This window comes from Trypanosoma cruzi, genomic scaffold (assembly GCF_000209065.1).
Source record: "Trypanosoma cruzi strain CL Brener 1047053516523 genomic scaffold, whole genome shotgun sequence".
NCBI classification, from domain to species: Eukaryota; Euglenozoa; class Kinetoplastea; order Trypanosomatida; family Trypanosomatidae; genus Trypanosoma; species Trypanosoma cruzi.
The window spans coordinates 145,294-166,567 of NW_001849480.1; the positions used below are offsets into that span (position 1 = coordinate 145,294).

Here is a 21,274-nt window from a genome sequence, read left to right on the forward strand (position 1 = left end):
CTGTTGGTGCAACTCGGATGCCGCACAGCAGGCACGCTATGAACCTCGCACGGAAACGCCTCCTCCTCCCGCTGGACCCCACCCCGCCACGATCCGACGCCCGGCAGACTGCCCGGTGTGCGGCAAGCACTGCGGTTGCCGCGCCAGCGTCGTGACGCACATGGCCAACGTCTGTGGCATTACGCACTCCCAGGCGCTGTGGGAAGTCAATTTCTCCTGGTGAGTCGGAACCGCCAGAAATTCCACCGGAACCACCGCCCAGCGCTTGGGCGAGGACGAGAGCGAGCGATGCCACACTGATCGCACCCCCGCCATGCAATGCATAGCCCAGGCCGAAGTCTCTCCCATGCAGTTTCCGCACTGCGTCGTACGAAAAGCAAGCCGGAACCGTATTTTATCTTCGGCACTTCCACAAGCAAGTGTTTCCCCGACAAATAGGAGGCGCTGCCTGGAATATGACGGTCTGACGGCATCCACCCCGTTCGAATGCACGTACTGTGAATTCGGGGCTCAGGCAAAAGCGGGACCACCATCCCGCATACGAGCACACGAACGCTCCAGAACAGAGCCACGATCGGCACCGAAGAGGGAAGCACTTTGTAAACGCTCTTCATGCGACAGGCAGGCGGGCAGTGCCGGGGGATTGACCACCCACACCCGGCACAAACACCCGACAGCAAGAAAGTCGGGACACTAAAAATGGAGATTAAATAGCCACGCGCTGCAAGGCTCGAACCTCCGCATGAAGAACATCAAACCGACACAGAAACCCCGCCTCTGCACAGGAGGAGAATGCCACCGAGAAACAGTGCACCGTGTGCCTAAAATGGCACGCACACACATGCGTTGATGAACGTCACGCTGTCGCCGATGTCACGACGGCAGAGTGTCAGGCCGCCGAGAAGGCGCACGTTGCCCGGTGACGACATCCCGATGGGATCACCACCAGTTTAGTTTCGCCGTCCAGCATGCGGGTGTCAGTGCCACAGCAATTCTTGACTGACCCGCCACCGCACGGCACGCCACGGGCATCGAGCGGACACTGTGAAAACCGGCCGACCGGAACTGTGCGGAGAGCCAGGTCAGCATTTACTCCGCTGCTCGGCTCAGCAGGCACCCAGAAAAAAGCATGGAGCGGACATTGGAGAAGTGGGGAAGCCGTGCTTCACGGAAGTATTGGTGTCTCCACTTTGAGGCGGAAGGTCTTTGCCCCAGCGGTATTTCCGCGCGGCGAGAAGGCACGAGGCCCCTCGCAGATGCGGCAGGCCGTATTTTCTCCTGGCAGGCTGCCCTCTTCTCCCTTTCCCCATTTATAGCGTCCATGTTTGGTTGTTTCTGTGATTTGTTGTTTTATTGATTCTTGGAAGCAACGGATTATCGAGCCACCGCGCTACCCCCGGGGCGGGTGCGTAGCGGTGGCGTGTGCTTCACGGCCTCCGCTGCGGCTCCCACTTCGGGTGCCGGGCTCTCTTTTACATCTCCGATCGTTGGGCGGACGTGCTTTGCGATGGTGGCTGGCGTGTGGGCCTTTGTATTTATTTGAGCTGACACGAGGAATAGTAACAATATATATCAACAGCGCTGAATAGATATCAATATCGACAACTATATACCTATCTACATACATATGCGGCCAATAAAATAGCAATTCCATAAACCAAGAAACCAAGCAATCTGTCAAATTGTAGGAGAGAAAATGGATGCATCCATATCTATACAGATGCATCAATGAATAGGAATAAAGTATCGTTTTTATGCTCATACCCATATCGATATATCTACACATTGATCAACGCCTATTTTCTTATATATATCCCTCCATATAATTTTTCCATCGTTTTGTCTTATTTGTGGCATTGTGCTTCCGTTATGTTGTGTATTCTTCTCCCGTGAGTTCCTGCTTATTTTTTTAGAGCGCATAGGCATTCCGTCCCGCGGTCAAGGTTTCATATGCACTGAAGCACCCCATCGGAGAAAGGTCGCAGGGGGTTTGCGAAGCCCATCCAAATTGAATGATGATTGTTATCTTCTTTGATCTCCTGAGGAGCTGCGACGTGTGATTGCGTTGCCCCTGACACCCAACACATTGACAACTTTCAACGAGCAGCTTGCAGGCCCATTGTGCAATTTTCTTGAGTTGTAGTCCACACCCGCATTTTGGGAGTGAATGCACGGTGTACCTGTAGGGGATGCTGAGGGCGGCGTCAGCGAGGCATGGGATAAAATGTACTCCGGAACAAGTGTGTGGCGTTGGCCAGAGGAGGTCCTGTGCCAACGGCATCACTGATTGATGGCCGGAGATTTTTGGGGCTTTGATATTTGGAGCCATAAAGAATGGAATGCTGCTGGCTGACCAGGCGCCACTTGCTATCTATTCTGTTCTGAATGTGAATTAAAAGGCGATGCGGACGCGGCGTGGGAAAAGGAAATAGGACCTTGTGTGGACATGCAATTGGACGCGTCAGAGCGTCACAATATTCCTCAACAAGTGTGGAGCCCCCAACCCTGTGCTTCGATTCTCCTGATAAAACTGCCTGGGGTGGAGGTGAGTGCGCTGACTTCCGTTTCACCGATATTTTCCTTCAGCTGACAGGCTGCGCGGCTGACGTGGAGGGACACCATGCGCACCTGTTTCCGGCGGGTGCGATGCCGTTTCCCACACTTAAGGGCAAATTCCCCGATGACGCGCTCTGCCATCCTCACTTGTTTTATGTGACGACACGATGCAACGCGGGGTTGGTGCTGAGCGACGAAGGTTTTCCGTCTCGGTTGGAACCAAAACGAAGAGCCCATGAAGAGGCATGCTGCTCGCGATTGGTTGATGCTTGGCCTGTGAGGTGTCTGTCCGCCACCGTGGGGCATCTAATTTGCTTGATTGCAGCGCCCTCTACGCGTTGCACAGTTCTTGTGCTCCTGAGTAGTGCCGATAGGGGCGGATCGCATGATGGTGTTTTATTGCTGGAAGGCTCTGTGAGGAGGAAAAATATTAATTGTTCTTTCTTCTTCCTGAACGAGACGAATCTGTCCTTTGATTAAAGTACGAGTGCCTTGTTGTAGTTTTTGTTGGCTGCTGGTGGCTTTGGTGTTTGTTCCAATCAGTGGCTCTCACTGGCGGCTCCAAGGCCTAATATCGACGGGTGTTTTCCTTTTTGGTCCCACGTTGCTTGGCCCAACAATTATTTGTGCAGCTGGACAAAGAATTTCTCTGTGGTTGTGGACCATTTTTTGCAGAATATGCCCACAATGGCTGCTGACCGGGCTGGTGACTGTTGCGTCCTGTATGACTCTGAGAATGTTCTTGCGGATTTCACTCTGTTGCGTGTAAGTGATGTTACACCTGTGCCTCCTCGTGTGGCAAAGGCCTGAACCAACGGAGGATAGAGTGCTGTGATGAATTAGGGCACAAACAACTTTCATGTTGCTCATAGTTGTTCTCGTTTTCACTGCGAGCTTCGACGTGGGGAACATTTTATTATTTTGTGCGGTATGGAGAGCACTTATCCGGTGACATATCGTCGTGTGGTGGTGTCTGGTTCAAATGACCCTGTGGAATATTTTGTGAGGGCGAAGAATGATGGCAGGACTGTCGTGCCCACACGGACGGAGACGGGAACAGGTTTTTTGATGAGCCCTGTAAGATTGCGGTCTCAATTGCGTCACTGGATGCGTGCAGAGCAGGCGGCTCTCCGGTGTTTGTTGGCTTCACGGCCAACCCGCTGGCCCCTTCTGAAGGGTATTCAAGAGCATTCGTTCTCTGAGTGTGTTTCTGTTGTGTGGCCCGAACACTGCAGTGCCAGCTCCATTTGGCTTTTTCTTTGTTGAGAGGATGGTCTGTTGCACTTCTTGGACCCCTGTGGAGGGAGGGTCGTGGGGCAACATGCCCGCCATTTCGGTGTTGGCGCACCGCGTACTTGTGGTCGCGTTACGCAGGTGGCATAATCTTCCGTTGCAGGATGAAAGCAACGTACTATTGTACCTTGCCAGCAATGCACGGTCATCTTGTTATTTATTTTTAGGCGTTTCTGCAGGACAACGAGCTTGCAAATGGTTACGAGGGATGTGTGGCTGCAGGGGTTGAGTGCCGTTGGTTTTTTTTGAGGGGCAGTGTTGAAGAATTACAGGCGCTTTCAGATGTCATCGCCGGTGTGAGGGCAGGTGTTTCAGCCACCAGAAGCGCGGCTGTTGGGAAGACAAGTTTCACTCCTGCGGTGGAGGCAGGCATCGACGAGGCGAATGTGCGGGCTCACCACTCTACCTTCTGTACTGTTTTGCAGCGACGACTGGATCTGATCGCCAGCCACATTGAGCCGTCGCCATGTGGCCGCAACGTTGTCCCGAAGGGATCGAGAGGCCGCAGGGCACGGCATTTGCATTCATTCGTGGAAGTGTCACGAGGAAAATGCGGGCCTTTCGGCTTCTGGCGTCTCGCTGCCTTTTGACGCCATATTCGGTGAGTCTGTGGGTAATGTCTGGTGCTCCTGCCTTTTACTGGATGATTGGAATTGCTGAGATGTGGAGGGTATTTGCTGCGCCTTCTTTTGGTATGTTTGTCGCACGCCGTGTTCGGGACGGTTTTCGATTGCCGCATTGCATGGGGTGCTGCAAGGCGATGCATTATGCCACGCGATTGTGTTGTGGGTGCCGTGCGGTGGAAATATTTGACGTCGTTGAGGTGCCCTTGGAGGGTGGGGTGGCGATCCTCCGGCGCGGGTGATCACTGACGGGTTCACACGCCCCTTTGAATTTTCTGTCTCTTCGTTGTACGTTCATGGACTGACCGCGGATATTGCAGAATATATTCAGGCCGCTGCAGTGCTCCATGCATTCAATGTGTTGTCCTCCGCGCCTTTAACCTCGGCAGCTGACCGACCGGTGTCTTTGAAGGATTTGGGAGGAGGATTCGTTCAATTTGTTTTGCGGCTGGAGTCACTTCCTTCATTTCTGTCGGCTAGAAAAGCCCACAGCGTCAATTTGCTTTTTTCCCTTCAGTGGGAGGAAAGGGTGATGACGGAATTCGAGAGACAGTGGCTCTTTTTGTTGCGTCGCTGAGTGATCGTTTAGCGGCAGTTGATGCATCAGCCCTTCCTGAGGGTCGGCGACAGACACTCTGTGGCTGAGAAGATTTGGATGGGAGTTCACAGGGGCAAAATCCGCGCTTTGTTTCTGTGCTTATGCCGATGGAATGCAATGATTTCTCCCCTCTTGTGATGCCTCGGGTGTGTCGTGGCACTACATTGAGGAGAGCACGAAGCGTTGGTTTCCGTGTTATTTTTTTAGGCGCCACTGCTCTTTTTGGGTGTGTGATTCGACTGTGTGGTGGGTCGGTTGAGGGGGAGGACGTGGATGGGCCGCGCCTACCCGACTGCTGTGCCTTATTTTGCTGAACGCCCTGACCGAATTGCTGGTTTCCCTTTTGCTTGCCTTACCGGGCCTGGCGACCTCTTGAGGAGCGGTGCGACGGCGTGGACTGTCGGGCTGCTGAGGAGGCCGTGGCTGCGCGGGATGTTCTGCGGAGTTTTTTGCGTTTTGAGACTGCTGTAGAGAAGAGGACATTTTATGCCTCCTCCACTTCCAGGAGAGTAGATGGAGGGATCACGGTTGTGTGATCTCACTTCACGGGTGTCTGCGCTCGTTGATCGCGTCGACGGTGCGCTCTGTGTGTCTTCGACCACTGCCGAAGCATCCCGCCATTTTCCTTCCGGTGAACGGGAAAATCCACCGATACGCCGAGGGGGTTGCGTGGGATGTTGCAGCAAGGAACGCTTTAAAGGCTCTTCAGTTACGGTGCGCTGCTTGCAAGGATCCCGCAGCACTTGGGATTTTGCTCGCACTTAATTTCTGCTGTCTGTCTGTTGGTTGGTGCCGTTTGCCGGAGAGCGTCTTGGCCCGTGCGCAACCGCCAGTGTCTCCGCTTCTGTGTGTGGCCTCACAGCGATTAATCCATTGTGGAAGGTGAGAATAATTACTGTGGCGGTTACGGCGAAGCGGATGTGTTACACTGTGGATGGTGGCGCCATCCACTCCTTTACCACGTTCTTTTTTGATGCTTTTTAAATATTTATTTGATTTCTTCATTTCTTTCACACTTTCTTACGAAGGAAGCAAACAAGCGCTAAACGCTACTGTGAAGTTCGAAGGCTCTGAAAGGGCCAACAGCACACACACCGCCCACACACACATATTTATATGCTCTCACGCGTTGCTGCTGTGAAGGCACCCCGCACAGACAACCGTCGCCGCGTGACCGGATCCAGCGGGAGGAGGAGGGAAGAAAGAGAGAGTGAGCCGCAGAGGCCCAACATGTCCCGGTGTTTGTTTGATTCCACGGTGCTGCTTCTTCTCGTTGTGATGATGTGCTGCGGTGGAGCTGCGACCGCTGAGGTGGAAAATAATGCTGATGCTTCAACTCCTGGGTCGGAATTGACGGGTGCCATTACTGCAGAGGGGAGTGCTTCAGGGGTGTTGAGAGGCCGCAGCGGGTCGACCTATTTGTGCCGCAGACGACGCAGGTGCTGCAGAAGACGGGGACTGGCTCAAGTCGGAGGGATTCATTTGTTTCACCCTCTCTTGTGAGTGCTGGTGGAGTAATTGCTGCTTTTGCCGAAGGTCACATAAATGTCAAACCCCCCCATAACGAATCAACTAAGCCGTCTTCTGATGTTGTGGCGGAGTACATCGACTCTGCGTGGGATTGGCCCGCTCTTGTTGCTGAGGTCAATAAAAGTACTTGGAAAGCACACACCGTGCTTGGTAAAGCGGAGGGAGAGGGGAGTTTGGACGTTGTGCGCCACCCCACAACAATCGCAAAGGGCAATAAGATGTTTCTTCTTGTGGGAAGCACTGCCTTGTCCTATGTAAATGGGGATTGGAAAGAGGGCAGATTCGAACTAAAACTGGTTGTTGGTGAGGTGACGAAGCCCACGGACAGTGAGCCGAGTAAACGGATCGAATGGGGCGAAATCAAGTCTCCGTTGAACGGGAGTACTTTAGCTGCTCACAAAGGTAAATTGACGGAGTGCCTTGCTTCTGGTGGCTCGGGTGTTCTGATGGAGGATGGCACGCTTGTGTTTTCACTGATGGCGAAGAATGAAAAAAATGATGGCGTTTTACCCATTATCATTTACTCGAAGGACAACGGCAGTACCTGGGCGCTCTCTGAGGACACGTCCCCTGCGAACTGCACTGACCCCCGCATCACAGAGTGGGAGGGATCACTTCTCATGATTGTTGACTGCGAGAACGACCAGAGGGTGTACGAGTCGCGTGACATGGGGAAAACGTGGACGGAGGCCATCGGGACACTCCCAGGCGTGTGGGTCAACTCACAGTCGGAAGACTATCCGGAAGGAGTCTTGCGTGTGGAAGCCCTCATCACTGCGACCATTGAGGGAAGGAAGGTCATGCTGTACACTCAGAGAGGGCACGCCTTGGGGAAACGCCAATCCGCTCTACCTTTGGATGACGGACAACAATCGCTCGTTTTTTGTTGGACCGGTTGGCATGGACAATGCTGTGAAGGGGGAGCTCGCCAGCAACCTGCTGTACTCGGATGGCAACTTGCATCTTTTACAACGGAGGGACAGTGGTGAAGGCAGTGCCCTGTCGCTTTCTCGCCTGACGGAGGAAGTGAGTACAATCAAGTCTGTCCTGAAGACCTGGGCGCAAAATGACGCCTTTTTCTCCAGCTTGTCTATACCCACGGCGGGTCTGGTGGCGGTATTGTCAAACGCATCGGCCAGCGGTGACACGTGGAATGACGAGTACCTTTGCCTGAATGCAACGGTGAAAAACGCCACGAAGGTCAAGGATGGGCTTCAGTTGACGGGACCTAACTCCGGGGTACTATGGCTTGTGAACATTCCGGGTGATAATGTGCGTCATGTATCCTTGAGCCACGACTTCACACTTGTGGCGTCGGTGACCATCGAAGAGGCTCCGAGCGAGAAAACTCTACTGACTGCGGTGCTGGGTGACGCTGGGCCCGAGTATCTCATGAGACTTTCGTACACCGCGGATAGCAAGTGGGAGACGATGCTCAAAGACGATAAAAAACCAACAACGGAAAGTGGCACTTGGGAGCTTAAGAAAGAACACCAAGTGGCACTCATGCTGCAAGGCAACAAGGCCTCTGTGTACGTTGATGGCAAGTCGCTGGGGGAGGAAGAAGCGCTGTTAACGAGTGGGACGCCACCTGAGCTTTTCGCTTTTTGCTTTGGCGCGTGCGACTTTGGTGATGATGGCGTTGGTGATGATGATGAGGAGTCCAGTCCGAAGAAGATCGGCAAAAAACCTCGTGTGACGGTGACGAACGTCTTTCTGTACAACCGCCCACTGAATTCCACTGAGATGCGTGCAATCAAGGACAGGATCCCCGTTCCGACGAGAGCTCCAGAACCACAAGTAAAAATTGCTCCCAAACCTGTCGCACCTGCTGCACCTGCGGTGCCTGGCCCACGGGAAGTACCAGCAGCACCGGGGAGGACAACTGTGGGGAGAACCGCCAATACCCAACATGCGCCAGCGGGACGCTTGACTTCTGCTGGGAATGAAGGGACGGCACGAGAAACGGGTGATGGTGGTTCCGCGTACGGGAGCGGACTGCTGCCGCTGCTGCTTCTGCTGGGACTGTGGGGCTTTGCGACTGCGTGAGGAGTGTGCGGCCTCAGTGTGGGACACTTGCGCCCTCCCTCACACCGACGCACATCCGGTAATGAATTACTCTCCGCAATTCTGTTTTTTTTTCTCTCCCCCTTTTTTTGCTTTTTGCCTTGGGGCAATCAATCTGAACGGTTTTTTTTTTTCATTTTTAATGGTTTAAATTGTTTAAATTTTTAATTTTATTTTTCATTCCCCAACCTCTTTTTTTTTTTGCTTTTGGGGCAATCACTATGGACGTTTTTTCTTTTCTACTCTTCCCTCTTTTAATTGTTTGTTGCTGCACTCTTCCTGTGAGGGGTGCCGTGTGTTTCCCGCCAAATGCTCCGCTCGCACACCCACCGACACGCTCATGACGACGGCCCTGTGCGCCTCGCCTGCTGCATGCATGAGGAGGGGCCGCGACGAACGGCGCGCTGAGGGAGCCGTGACGTGTGGGCGTGCGACGAGGGCCTGTGGGGCGGAGCACACACTTCTTCCCTCTTGTTTTGTTTTCTTGCGGCCAGGGCGGGCAGACACCCGCAGCGCCACACACACAGCCACACCCTGCCGCCGTGTTTTTAAGATTTTTTGCTTTGCGTGTGCATTCCACGGCTGGCAGTCCCGTCAGTATTTCTTTTCCCTCCTGATGCTTTTTTCTTTTGCTGCGCTCACTCTCCCGATGGAGTGACGCGACTCCCGTCATGTCTACGTGCTTCTCTCAGTCCCCACACACACGAGTGACTGTGCGCTGCGGGCCGCACTCGCGCGCCGATGAGAGGGCTGAGGGGAGCAGCAACACGCAGATGACCCATGAAATATAAACGATGTGCGGACACATGGAGGGTCAGACGGTTGAAAGACATTTAAATATCCTTTTAATTTTCTTTTGCGGGCAAAATAAAAAAACAGTTTGGTATGGTCACACGGTAACCGGGTGAAATTTTTTTTGTTTTTTTTCTTTTTTTCTTTTTTATTATTTGGGTGTAGCCGTAATAGAGGACGACATTTTTCATTTTTTTTTCTTTTTTCATTTTTTTTTTATTTTTTCATTTTTTTTCAAAGTGTGAGTTATGGAAGGGTGAAGATGAATTTTTATTATTATTTTTATTTAATTTTTTATGAATTGCCGCTGCTTTGTCTGCAGTGCAGTCATGAGTTTGAGCAGTCCTGTTATTTTTGCCATGCACTTTTGCTGTACAGTTTTTTTTTGTCTCTTTAAATGCTCCGCTCTTCTTTTTTACTTTTTTGCCTCGTGTGTCTGCAGGCACACACAACCACATGCACGCACATTGCAGTGGATTTGGATGCTTCTTTTTTAGTGCGTTCTGGCGGCTGGCGCCTCCTTCTGTGGGCATGAAGCGAGGGGAGGAGAGAGGGAGCACGCACGGCGAGTCACTCTTCCTGCGGGCGTGATGCACCACCTATGACCGCTTAGAGTCGGGCATCAAATTCCATTGTGGGTGGAATGACTGGAAATGTTGTCGCCGCGTCATGGATGGATGAAGAATCGCTTTTGCGTGCGGCTCTTTGGGTGATTGCTAGCTCCGTGTGCATTGTGTTGGCTGCAGGGCTGTGGCTGTATCCCGTTTTCCGTGGGATTGGACTGGAGGCGGTGGTGGTGTGTCTCTTCTTGTTCTTGTCCATTGGTGGATGATTGGTGGCGGTGTGTGCGTTTGTTGTGTGGAGGACCGAATCCTCTCACCCGCGGACTGACAGCACTGTGATGTTGTTTGTGTGTGTGTGTGTAATTAAGGGTCGGTGTGGAGTCGCCTGCCAGGGCGAGGGCCTTGGCGGTGCTTTTCCCGCCCGCCGTTTGTTTCTTCCGTGTGTTATGCTGCCTTTTGCTTTTTTCCCTTGTCATCCTCTTCTGTGTTCCTGCATGGAGTGGCCGCATGCTCACGGGCCATGTTGATTGTGAGTGCCTCCTGACGGCATCCATTCATTTCCCTCTGTCTGTCTGTCTGTCATTCCCTGTTGGGTGTGGCGTGTTGCACCGCGTGAGCGCTGGCCCGCACACATCGACGGCCCGCCGTGACGCCCGCGATGGCCGGTGCGGAGTGGCGGTGCTCGCTCTCTCATCTCTTTACTTGGCTTGTTTTCCCCTTTCCCTCAACTTCTTGAACACAGACACGCTAGGAAAGAAAGCAAACAAGCGCGAATCGCCACTGTGAAATTCGAAGGCACTGAAAGGACCAACAACACACACACCGCCCACCCACACATATTTATATGCTCTCACGTTTTGCTGCAGTGAAGGCACCCCGCACACACAACCGTTGCCGCGTGACCGGATCCAGCGGAAGGAGGAGGGAAGGAAGAGAGAGTGAGCCGCAGAGGCCCAACATGTCCCGGCGTGTGTTTACTTCCGCGGTGCTGCTCCTCCTCCTTGTCGTGATGTGCTGCGTCACCTGTGGAGCTGCGGCCGCATCGACGGGGGAGAATTAAGTGATTGCGCGGCTGCCGTGGGTGGCGTTTATTTTTGTTCCGGGACGAACGCATTTGGAACCGAAGGGTGGGACTGGTGCAAGTGGAAGGAGGGATTCGTTTGGATCGCTTGCTCTTGTGGGTGTTGGTAGACTGACGGTTTTCTTTGATGGGGGTTACACGACGCTTAATGGTAGCGATGGGGCACCGAGTGGGTTTTCTCATGCTGATATTGTGTCGGGCTCCATCTTTTTTGCGTGGATTTTGTCGTATTTTTTTGGTGAGTTTAATAATGGCCGGAATACACGCAACGTGTTGAGCACAGCGAATATAAAGGGTGGTGTAGACTCCGCGTCCAATCCCACGGCAATTGAGAGCGGCAATAGGGCGTTTCTTCGTGCGGGAAGCTAGCAAATGTTTGGTACGAATGGTGGGTTCAATTGGGCGTTGAGGGACCGTGATGTTCAACAGGTTGTGGGTGAATTCACGCAGCCCAATGACGGCAGACGGAGCGAGCTGATCCACTGGTGTGAACCCAAATTGCTGTGATCACAGATCATTCGCGGACGCACGAACGCGGTGCGAATGGATTGAGGGTTTTTTGTGGCTCAGGTGTTTTGAATGGCACGCTTGTGTCCCCGTGATTGCGTACAATGACGAAAAAGACGATTTCTCCATGATCATCTGTTCGACGGACGGCGGCAGCAGCTGAGTGCTTTCAAGGGACATTCTTCCTACGGACTGCATTTACCTTCTCATTGCCGAGTGGGAGCAGGGACAACTTCTCGTGATTACTCATTGCTATGGGAGCCGGTACTGCAGAGTGCACGAGTCACGTGACAAGGGGACAATGTGGGTGGAAGCACCCGGGGCAATTGCAGGCGTTTGGGCCAATTCACAATCGGTTCGTTGGGAAAAGAGCTTGCGTGTGGGAGCCATTGTCACTGCGACCGTTGGAGGAAAGAGCGTCATGCTGTAGGCTCGGAAAGTGAGCTCCCCATGGTGGGAGAGTGAGGCCCATGCGCTCTACGTTTGGGTGACTGACAGCAACCGCGTGTTTTGTGTTGGACCGGCTTTCATGGAGGCTGCTCTGAATAAGCCGATTGCCAACGCCCTGCTGTACTCGGATGGTGTGTTGCACCTTGTGGGAGCGAGGGACAATGAAGAGAAAAGCAGCCTGTTTCCTGCCTCCCCTGACGGAGGAGCTGCAGATGATCACTTCCATTCCCCGTAATTGGGCGGACGTGGACGCTTCCTTCTCCGCGTCGCCCGTAAGTACGGTGGGTCTGGTTGGATAACTTTCCAACGCAGGCACTGCCAACACGTGTATCGACGAGTGCCGTTGCGTGATTGCAACGGTGACGAATGGCAAGAATGCCACAAATGGGCCTCAATTCGCAGGGCAACATTGCCCCGTGAACCGTTGGAAGGATAATAATCACTGTGGATTCGTGAGTTACGACTTCGCTCTTGTGGCGACGGTGGCTATTTTCGAGACACACGCAGGCGCCAAGAGTATCCCTTTGGTTGGCGCGAAGGGAGCAGGCCGCACTGTGCACTTTTGGCTGTCGCACAGCCATGAAAGGAGTTGGGGATGTTCAACGCAAACAAACACACCGGCTTTTGGGAGTTGAACAAACAATAACGAGTGGAGCTCACGCTGCAGGACCACCAACAAGGCCTTCGTATAGATCAATGGTGTGTGTGTGTGGGATGCTGAAACGACATCATCATCGGGAAAGAGGCCACGCGCAAATTCACACTTTTACATTAGAGGGGATGGGAGCAGTGCAAGCGACACCGGGAGCCAAAACAATTATTTGACAGTGAAGAGTGTCTTTCTGTACAACCGCATATTGACCAGGGAAGAAGCCGCAAAAGTTGGTGCCGACAACCTTGCTCTTCCAGAGTCTCTTGCTGGGAAAATGCTTGAAGGGCCGGATGATCCAGCGGGAACTGGCGGTGGCTCCAAAGATGGAAACGCCTCTCAGCCCACGAACAACACTTTTTTGAAGAAGGGCTTTAGTGGCTACGGCACGGTGCGTGTGCGTGTGTGTCTCGGATCTTGTTGCTTCTCCTTCTGGGGCTCTGGGCATTGCAGCTCTCGGCTGTGTGAGACGGCGGGAGTGGAGCCGCGACTCCCCGTGGAAAAGGGTGTGCAGCTCCTCAGGAAGACTCAATGCACTCCGCTGGGGACTTTTTATTTATCCCTTTTGTTTTCAACTCTGGATATAAAGTGCTGCTGGTGCCTTGTTGGAGGGGTCAGAACCCCTGCCTTTTTACTATTTTTTAATTTATTTTTTGTTTGCCGCTAGCTGCACACTCTCATGAGTGACGTGTTTCCCCCTGTTTTATTTGCTTTTGTTGCACCGCACGCGGTGCCGGCCTCATTGCTGTGCAGTCCCGCGGACTGTACAAAACGAGGGGTGGAGGAAGAGGCCGAGTGCCTCATGAAATGTGAGGGATTTCGTGTGGACACGTGGAACACTGCGATCTTTTTCCCCCTCTCTGTAAGCAACATATGGAGATGCACAATTCCTGCTGCGCTGAGGGATATACGAAATGAAAGTCCACTGAGGCGATTTTTTATTATTATTTATTTATTTCTGCTGAACCTACGCCCTTTTTCTTGTTTTTCTGTATTCGGCAATTCGCTGCGGCTTGTTTTATTGTTCGCTGTGCTGAATGCCACTATGTATCTTTTTGTCCCATTGGGTGTCCCACTGCTAGCTGTGCAGTTGACACTCCCTCATCACTTTTTCTTTTCTGCTAGAGGCATCGATAGTCCGCGACGACGATCGTTTGTGTTCCCCCATTGCGATGGTGCGAGGGTGACTGGGCGCCCTGTTGAGTGCACTCGGAGGGGAGCGGATGGTGTGCGCCGTGCCTCACTGTGAGTGTGGGGCGCCACCACCACGACCTGCTGTGAGGCGTAACGCTATTCCTTCGGGGCGGAGAGAAGTAAAGGACTGTGGTGGACTTGGATGCGCCTCGTTCCTCTTGTTGCGGCTGTGGGTGTGTTCTGTGCGCATTGCTGTTTGCGGTACGATGTGTATGGCGGTGCTTCTGCGTGTGCCTTCTTGAATGCGCCGTGCGGCGGGCTTCTCTTCTCCATGCCTTTGCCTTTGCCCTTTTGTGAGTGGGGGTGAGTGTGGGTGGCTGTCGACCTGCCCCGAGCATTGGGGTCCTCCACACACGTGAGGCTCATCTTGGCAGCCTCTCGCAGCGTCCATGCCTCGTGACAGGGAGAGAGGGAAGAGTAGCGTGTTTCCTCCTGCTATAGACCTATCAATTCCGAGCAGTTGGAGTGCTACTAAAGGGAACAAGGGTGTGTGTCTTCACCTTCTTGCGGGAGGGCGCGCAGAGGTTGGTTTTCTTTTGTTACTTTGTTGTTACGGTGCCTGCGGCGACGTTAATGGGGGGTTTGTTCTCCAGAGGCATTCATTGTGCGATTTGTGCGTGTTCGGTGTCCAAAGTTTTCCGCGCCGCCGAATATGGTGTTGCGCAGGATCGGAATACATGGATGTGCGAGAGCATTGTGTCGCTCGCCCGTAATAACACATACCCACACAGTTTCAGTGTGTCTGATACGTTACTTTCTTCAGACCGGTCGAAATCACTTGTGGGACATCACTTCATTTTTGGCCTAGGGACAGCGAGGGAAAATGGAGAGATATGCCGAGAACGTAACGCTTCTCCATGATACCGCAGGCTGGCGGCGAAAAGGATCAGAGAGTCTCTACCCAACATTGAGAAGTGTGCAGCACTCTGATGATCCGGTTTTGCGCTTTTGGAACTCCTGATGTAGTGTACACCGTGTGGGCCTTTTTGCTGCGGATATGCATAGGGGTGATGTGGGGTGGAATTATTGTTGAAGGCAGCACGGACGCCGCCTGACCTTTATGGGAGGGATGAGTGCTATTATTTCGTGCTTCCTGGCCTGCGTTGTCGCACTCATGCTGTGTGTGCGGATGGCCACAGTAGTGGAGCTGAATACGGTTCAATGTGTGTCGCTCACGGGGACTGCACGACACATTTATTTTGTTGGGAGGCCCAAAGGAGGGGCGCATCGCCGTTGCGTGCTTCCCGCGGCAGTCCATTACTCTGCGACTGTGCATGCCGCCGCCCGCTGCGCCACTGCAAGCCTTCGCCTTTGTGAGAAATGGGGAGCGTGACTGCTGTGGCGGTGGTCGAATGTTCTCGAATTGGTGCTTTTGGTGATTTCACTTAGAGCGCCGAGCAGCGAGGGGCTGCACACGCCCAGGAGGTGGGAGTGTGTGCTGCAACCGCACCTGCGATTTGCAGTTGGGATGTGACATGTTTCTTTGTATTTTTATTTTTGGTGATATGTGGGGCAGCGGTGTGTTGGCGCGTGCGGGCTGCTCATGGTTGCGTGTGTTGTCTTTCCTGCTGTTCCTCCGCTCAACTCCTTTGCGTGCGAAGGAACAAACGTTTTTACGGGCGTGTGGTGGAGCCGCGTTCTTGTTTGGAAAAAAAGCCTTCCGCAGGCATAATGAGTCTGCCGTCCGTGCCACACGAGGCAGTGGGGAGTTTCCTGAGATTTATTGGCGGGGTGGCACCGCACCCATGCCGTGTGGTAGGTTTGTATTCCGCAATGCACGGTGATGGGGATGTGCGGTGACAACTTCTTCCAGTGAAGCGACACGGGCAGCACGGGGAGCGGAACGGAGGAGTGGTGGCTGCGTGCTTCCAAGTGATACGTGAATGGCGAATGCAATATGAAAGGCAGCGTCACGGCACTCTTTTGCCATGCACACCGCAGATATTTTCCATAAAGCATGCAAGTTGCACTCTTTTCTGTTGTTTGGGGGATTACCGTGATGCATCGCTGTTGCGGTGTGTATGATTTGTGGTTCTTGCGTGTGGCCATTGCTGCACCGAATTCTCTTCCCACTTGTGTCTGTGTTTGTATGTGTCAGGGTTTATGCCCGCACGTCCTTTTGTCAAGTGTGTGCGGTGGCGGTGCCACAGGGGTGCGGGACCGTGGCGAGCGGAATGCGTGGGCGGACCCTCCGTGCGCACCACGTTGTTGTTATTGTTTGCTCTCTCCAACACTGTGCTGGGTGAATGTCACCCACTTGCCGTCGTTGCGGTTGTCCTGTGCATGTGGTGTGCATCACACACCGTGTGGATGACTCTATTGCTGTGGCTGTCAGTCATGCCTGTGACCTTTGTTTCTTACTCTTATTCCTTTTTTGTTTGGTGGTCAGTGTTCGGCTTTAACTCAATCCAACTACGAAAAAAGGTATATAATCGATTCCCACGCGGAAGAGAATAATAAATAGTCTCCTCTCAGGCGCGGATTTCAACGAAGTTGGCTGAAGGATGGACATGCTGAAGGGATTGTACGAGTCTGTGTACAATGAGAGGTGGCATCATGTCGTGGAAGTCCCTGGTGGCGAGGGGACTGAAATGGAGGTGAAGGAGGGGAAACCGAAACACTCATGGAATTACAAGAAAGTTGGCGACACTCTCGAAAAGGATGACGGTGTGCAGCAATCCGGTGCAGCAAGTCTCAGGCTGATGGTGCTCACCTCGGACAAGGCATGGCCGTACACGTGGGCGGGGAGTGAACATATTTGTGACTGCTGTGTGAACTGTGAGGTTGATCGAGTGTGGCAGATCATCAAGCGCGATCTAACGGAGTGGTTCAGCACTCACCGTGGGACCGTGTTTTCGCCTATGAAGCGTGTGTTGATTGGGACGCCCGGGATCGGGAAGTCGATGAATGCCGGCTCGTACCTCCTCTACCAGCTGCTGCACTACGATGCCGAGAAACTCCCAATGATTGCGTACATTATTAAGGAATCAGTATACCTGTTTGACAAGACTAAAAAATCGGTATCAGAACTCAGGAACGAGGACGCTTTCGTGGGTCTTTTGCAATATCTCACTCGACGTGGTGTGAAGGGTCATATTATCTACGATGTGGCAAAACAGGGGAGGGAACCGCATTCTGGTTTACCTTCCGCTGAGTGGGGCATGATTCTGGTGACACCACCAGACAAAAACAACTTTCAAGGATGGATGGATCAAAATAAAGCAATGGGAATCGCAATGAATTGCCCCGATGAGAGCGATGTGAGGGCATTATGCGTTTGGATGAAGCACAATGAGCCAAGGGAACAAGGTGAATACTGGAAGCAGGTGAAGGAACGCATGGATGAAGTGGGACCGATTCTTCGCGTCATCTTTGACACGCAAAGCTTTAATAACCGGAAAAAAGATATCGGCGAAGCCATAAATGTTGTTGACAGTTCCAATGCTAAGCATTACGTTGGCGTGATGAGTGACGAATTATGGGAGGCTGTGAATGCGTCTCAACTTGTGCAAATTGTCCGAGTGAGAAGGGATTTACCGACTGAAACATATCTCAATTCTCCAGCCTCCCGTGTGATTGCCAACAAAATTTATATTCATCTATCGACGAAAATGCATTTTATGGAAATTTTTAAGCTACTCATGCATCCCGACGTCATTTTGTTATCTATCTTTTTGGAGATCTCAGGCACGGTCACGTTTATGTGTAGAGGTGCTGTGAATATAATAATAGAAAAACTCAAGGAACTGAAACCACCAGAAGGACGCGCTTTCCAGCCAGCGGCGCTGCAAAGGAACCCTCAAGGGCACCCTACTGAATTCGTTGGATTACCGACAAAGCAAGGTGATCCTCTGGAGAAGAATTTCGCAAGGTACGGGGTGATGTACAAACCAGCCGTCGGGAACTTTCCGCTTGTGGACGGCTTTTTCTTCATGGAGTCACCGCGGAAGACACTGGTTGGACTGCAGATGACTACGGCACATGATCACCACACCAAAACCAGCACTGTGAAGCAGTTCACTGAGTACCTATCGTGGTTCTTTACGAATTGGGAGGAATTTGCTCAAGGTTTGTCGTGGGATATTATTTATGTACAACACGCAGACAGCAAGCCGATGGAAAACTGCCAGAGATGTGATGTCGTCAATCCCAACAATGAAACCGACGCTGAAAAAGAGATTGTGGCGTTCTGGGACGGAAAGGTACACCAATACCAGTTTGTGTTAACACGTGATTTTGTAAGTAAAATCCGAGAAATGAGAACACAATAATCTTGGGGGAAAGGGATAGGGAAGAAAGTTGGGGAAATAATTGGGGAATAAAGTGCATTTTGCTTGTAGTGAAATATATTGGGAGTATTTTAACGATTTTTATATGTGTGTGCCTACGAGGTCTAGACAGTGAATGCCTTTCTTTTCAGAGAACCGTTGTGATCGGCAGTGCCACACTCACCACACCCTCTTTTCATTTTATTTTATTTTTCCACCAGAGGCGCATCGTCACTGGAGGCTGTTGCGCACTACAGGAGCCGCATAATTTTTTTTATTTTCATGGGTTTTTGTGAAAAGAATGCCTGAGAGGGCGGCTGGCTGCCCAAATAAATTCATATCTCGCACAAGCGAAGATATCTCTTCACAGCTTTTTTTCTCTTCTATCGCACTGTCTTTTGGGAGACCGCGATTGAGGGAGTCAGGGAGCCGACAGCTGCCAGACGGAGTTACTATTTATTATTTATTATTTTTATTTTTGCCGTCCCACCCACCCACTTTGTGATCCCCACCTTGTGGGTGGAGGAGCCCAAAGGCCTGCCGCTTCGCGGGGGATAAGTGTTTCTAATTCTAACCATCCGCAGGAGTCAAGGGCAGTGATTGACGGAATGTGTATATATTTTGGGGAAAACATTACGGCGAACTCATTGCCTTTCCATTTACCGCTTTTTTTTTCCTTTTCCTTTTTTTGACGATTTCAGAGTCCGGCCAGCGGCCCAGAAGATTATTCAGTGTTGTTTCCCTCTCGGTCTCTCTCTTTCTGTCTTTGACCCTCCTGTATGTGCATGCAACAAACACACAGTGCAGCATTCAATGTGATATTCTTCCAATGGAGGCGAAAGCCGTTTCTGCTCCCACCAAACCACGACGCCGTCCTTGCAGCTCCTTGCGACAGTGCGGGTGGATGGCAACACGGTGCAGTTGAATTGCCCCCAGCCCCTGAGGGATGCCGGATTTGCGGTTGCTGAGGCCTTGTTTGACGTCGATGTGGCGTTGGACGTGCCGGACGCAAGTACACTCTTCCGAAAATTGTGTGCCACTGCCGCCCCCAACTTTCCTCAGGAACGCAAGAACATGGTGGCGTTCAGCTACGGCGTGCGTTCGTCACCAAAGCGACAACTCATGTACGGCTCTGCAGCTGGAGAAGGATGTGCTGCTTGAGCCATCACAGAATTTATTCGGCTGGGCGCCAAATAGGGCATTTTTGCCCTCTCGTGCCGCGTCATTGGGTCAACAGAGCACCGCGCAGACCTTCTTGACGCCGACAACGAGCTCGGCGTTATTGTGGGCTCCGTGAGGGAGGGACCTCGTGTGCGAATGGTGGCGCGAATTTGTGTTTCATTGGCCGGCGACGTTCGAGCGGCGATGGACACTATCGTCAAAAACTATGAGAAATACTTTTCCCCGTGCTGTGTGGAAAGCAGCCAACGCCTGAGCTGGAGGCAATGCCTTCGTATTTGCCCGACACCGTCGTCCTTCAGCTTTACCGCGATGTTGGTGAGGCGGAGTTTGCAGATTATATGGATGCAAACTCCCTGACATTTGTCGCCTTGGGAGATGCCGAACGGCCCGCTTTGTGTGGCATTGATGCCGCCGCGCAGCTACACTACGAAGGGGCCCAACGAACACTGGTGTCGGGAGCAGGAATTGTCTCCGGCATTTGCCGTCGTCGTCTGTGCATTCCCTTCGGCATGTCAGAACTCAGTCAGTTGTTGCGCCGAGCGTACAACACGGAAAAAGGCAACCGCAGCAATAGCCTCACTGGTTCTACCGAGACGGCTTTATTGTCTCACGCCTTTTCGGATGCTGTGTGGGCGGAGGAATCATTCCATTGTCTCTCCACGACTCGTCGTGTGGGCAATATTCTTGTCTCGACCGGAATTGGATCCGCCACAAGGGATCTTGCCGTTGACAAGTGGCGTCCTGATCAGGACATCATGGAGTTGCGGGATGAACTCATGATTGCCCGGACCGTGTACGACCACAGGCATTGTGGCTATGAATCCAACAGGCCATTTCAGACATAAAGGAGGAAGGGATGAAGCGCGTCAACGCCATTGAGAGCAACCGTGAGGAGGCGCGGGAACGGCAGCTGAGTGTGTTTTGCGAGCGCGCCGAGCATAAGGCGGAGAAGATGGCCAAAGAGCTTGAGCGGAGAGGTGGGGCCACGTTGGATGAAATTGAGAGGACTCTGGAGACGAAAAAGCGGGAGAGCGGTGCTCTGCAGGCCGACCGCGAAAACCGCATTTGGGAGTACGAGCATACGGTGGAGAGGATCCGAAAGAAGAAACAGGACGGGGAGAGTGCCTCGGAGAGGTTGCGGCAGGCGATGCAGCAGCCGGAGCAGGAACTCGGCCTACGGTAGAGCGCCATTGAGACGAAGGAGCAGCAGCTCGAGATGGTTCAACTTGACGGGGCGAGGGGGCGAGAGGCCATCATGCGGGAGCGGCATTCTATTGAGGCGGTACGAAGGTCCGTCCGGAAGGAGCGGTGTCGCCAGCGGAGGCAGTGGATTCATCAGATTAAGGAAATGAATACAAAATTCCCGGAATAGGTGCGTCCCTTTGCCGAGGAGCGGAAGAAGAAGCGCGAGCAGGCGACAGCCAATGAGGACGTCGCCGAGAGGGCTCTTGTTGCTGACATAAAAATGATCGAGGAGTATTTGCCGAGGCTCATTTCCGTTGAAGAGATTTCTGTGAACCCGGAGGAGATGGGCATCATTCGACGCCAGTTTGACGAGGTCTTCACGCAAGAGGAAAAGACATACTTGGCCAGCGCTGAAGAGGAACAGGCCCGCAAGGAGAGGCTGGAACGAGGACTCGAGGTGTACCGACAGCGTATGCTTGATGACTACGTGGCAAAGAAAAATGAAAAACTGCATGATGCCGAGGCAACGGAACGCCGCCTCAGTTCTGTTGTGGATCGGTGCTGAATTAATTACGCAACGGGGTCTGCGTGACAAAGATACCGAGCAAGGGCAATGCTCGCAGACGCCCATGTTTTCTCGGAGGACTGCAAACGTATTCATTCCTGTGATCTGGACCGTCAGGGATTCCCGTTAAATCGCAGACGACCTCCAGTCACCATGTGGATACGTGACATC

General features: G+C 52.6%; 1 protein-coding gene and 4 pseudogenes across 1 annotated transcript, besides 8 other annotated features; all 5 read left to right on the plus strand.

Moving 5' to 3' along the window:
* Positions 1-21,274: part of a sequence feature (areas not merged during assembly with more than two copies in the genome that could not be assigned to a particular haplotype) that runs on past the window's edge.
* Tc00.1047053509915.35 lies at positions 1,875-5,153 on the plus strand (annotated as a pseudogene).
* Positions 6,301-8,649, plus strand: Tc00.1047053509915.50 (annotated as a pseudogene).
* Positions 8,791-8,845: a sequence feature (AT_rich).
* Positions 9,578-9,609: a microsatellite.
* Positions 9,643-9,694: a sequence feature (T-rich).
* Positions 9,725-9,757: a sequence feature (AT_rich).
* Positions 10,867-12,993, plus strand: Tc00.1047053509915.55 (annotated as a pseudogene).
* Positions 13,643-13,667: a sequence feature (AT_rich).
* Tc00.1047053509915.60 (retrotransposon hot spot (RHS) protein, putative) lies at positions 16,408-18,174 on the plus strand (the record flags this gene model as incomplete). Its single annotated transcript, XM_809787.1, has 1 exon — positions 16,408-18,174. The coding sequence occupies one exon, from the start codon at positions 16,408-16,410 to the stop codon at positions 18,172-18,174; it is 1,767 nt and encodes a 588-aa protein (XP_814880.1).
* Positions 18,462-18,900: a mobile genetic element.
* Positions 18,625-18,651: a sequence feature (AT_rich).
* Positions 18,998-21,274, plus strand: Tc00.1047053509915.80 (annotated as a pseudogene).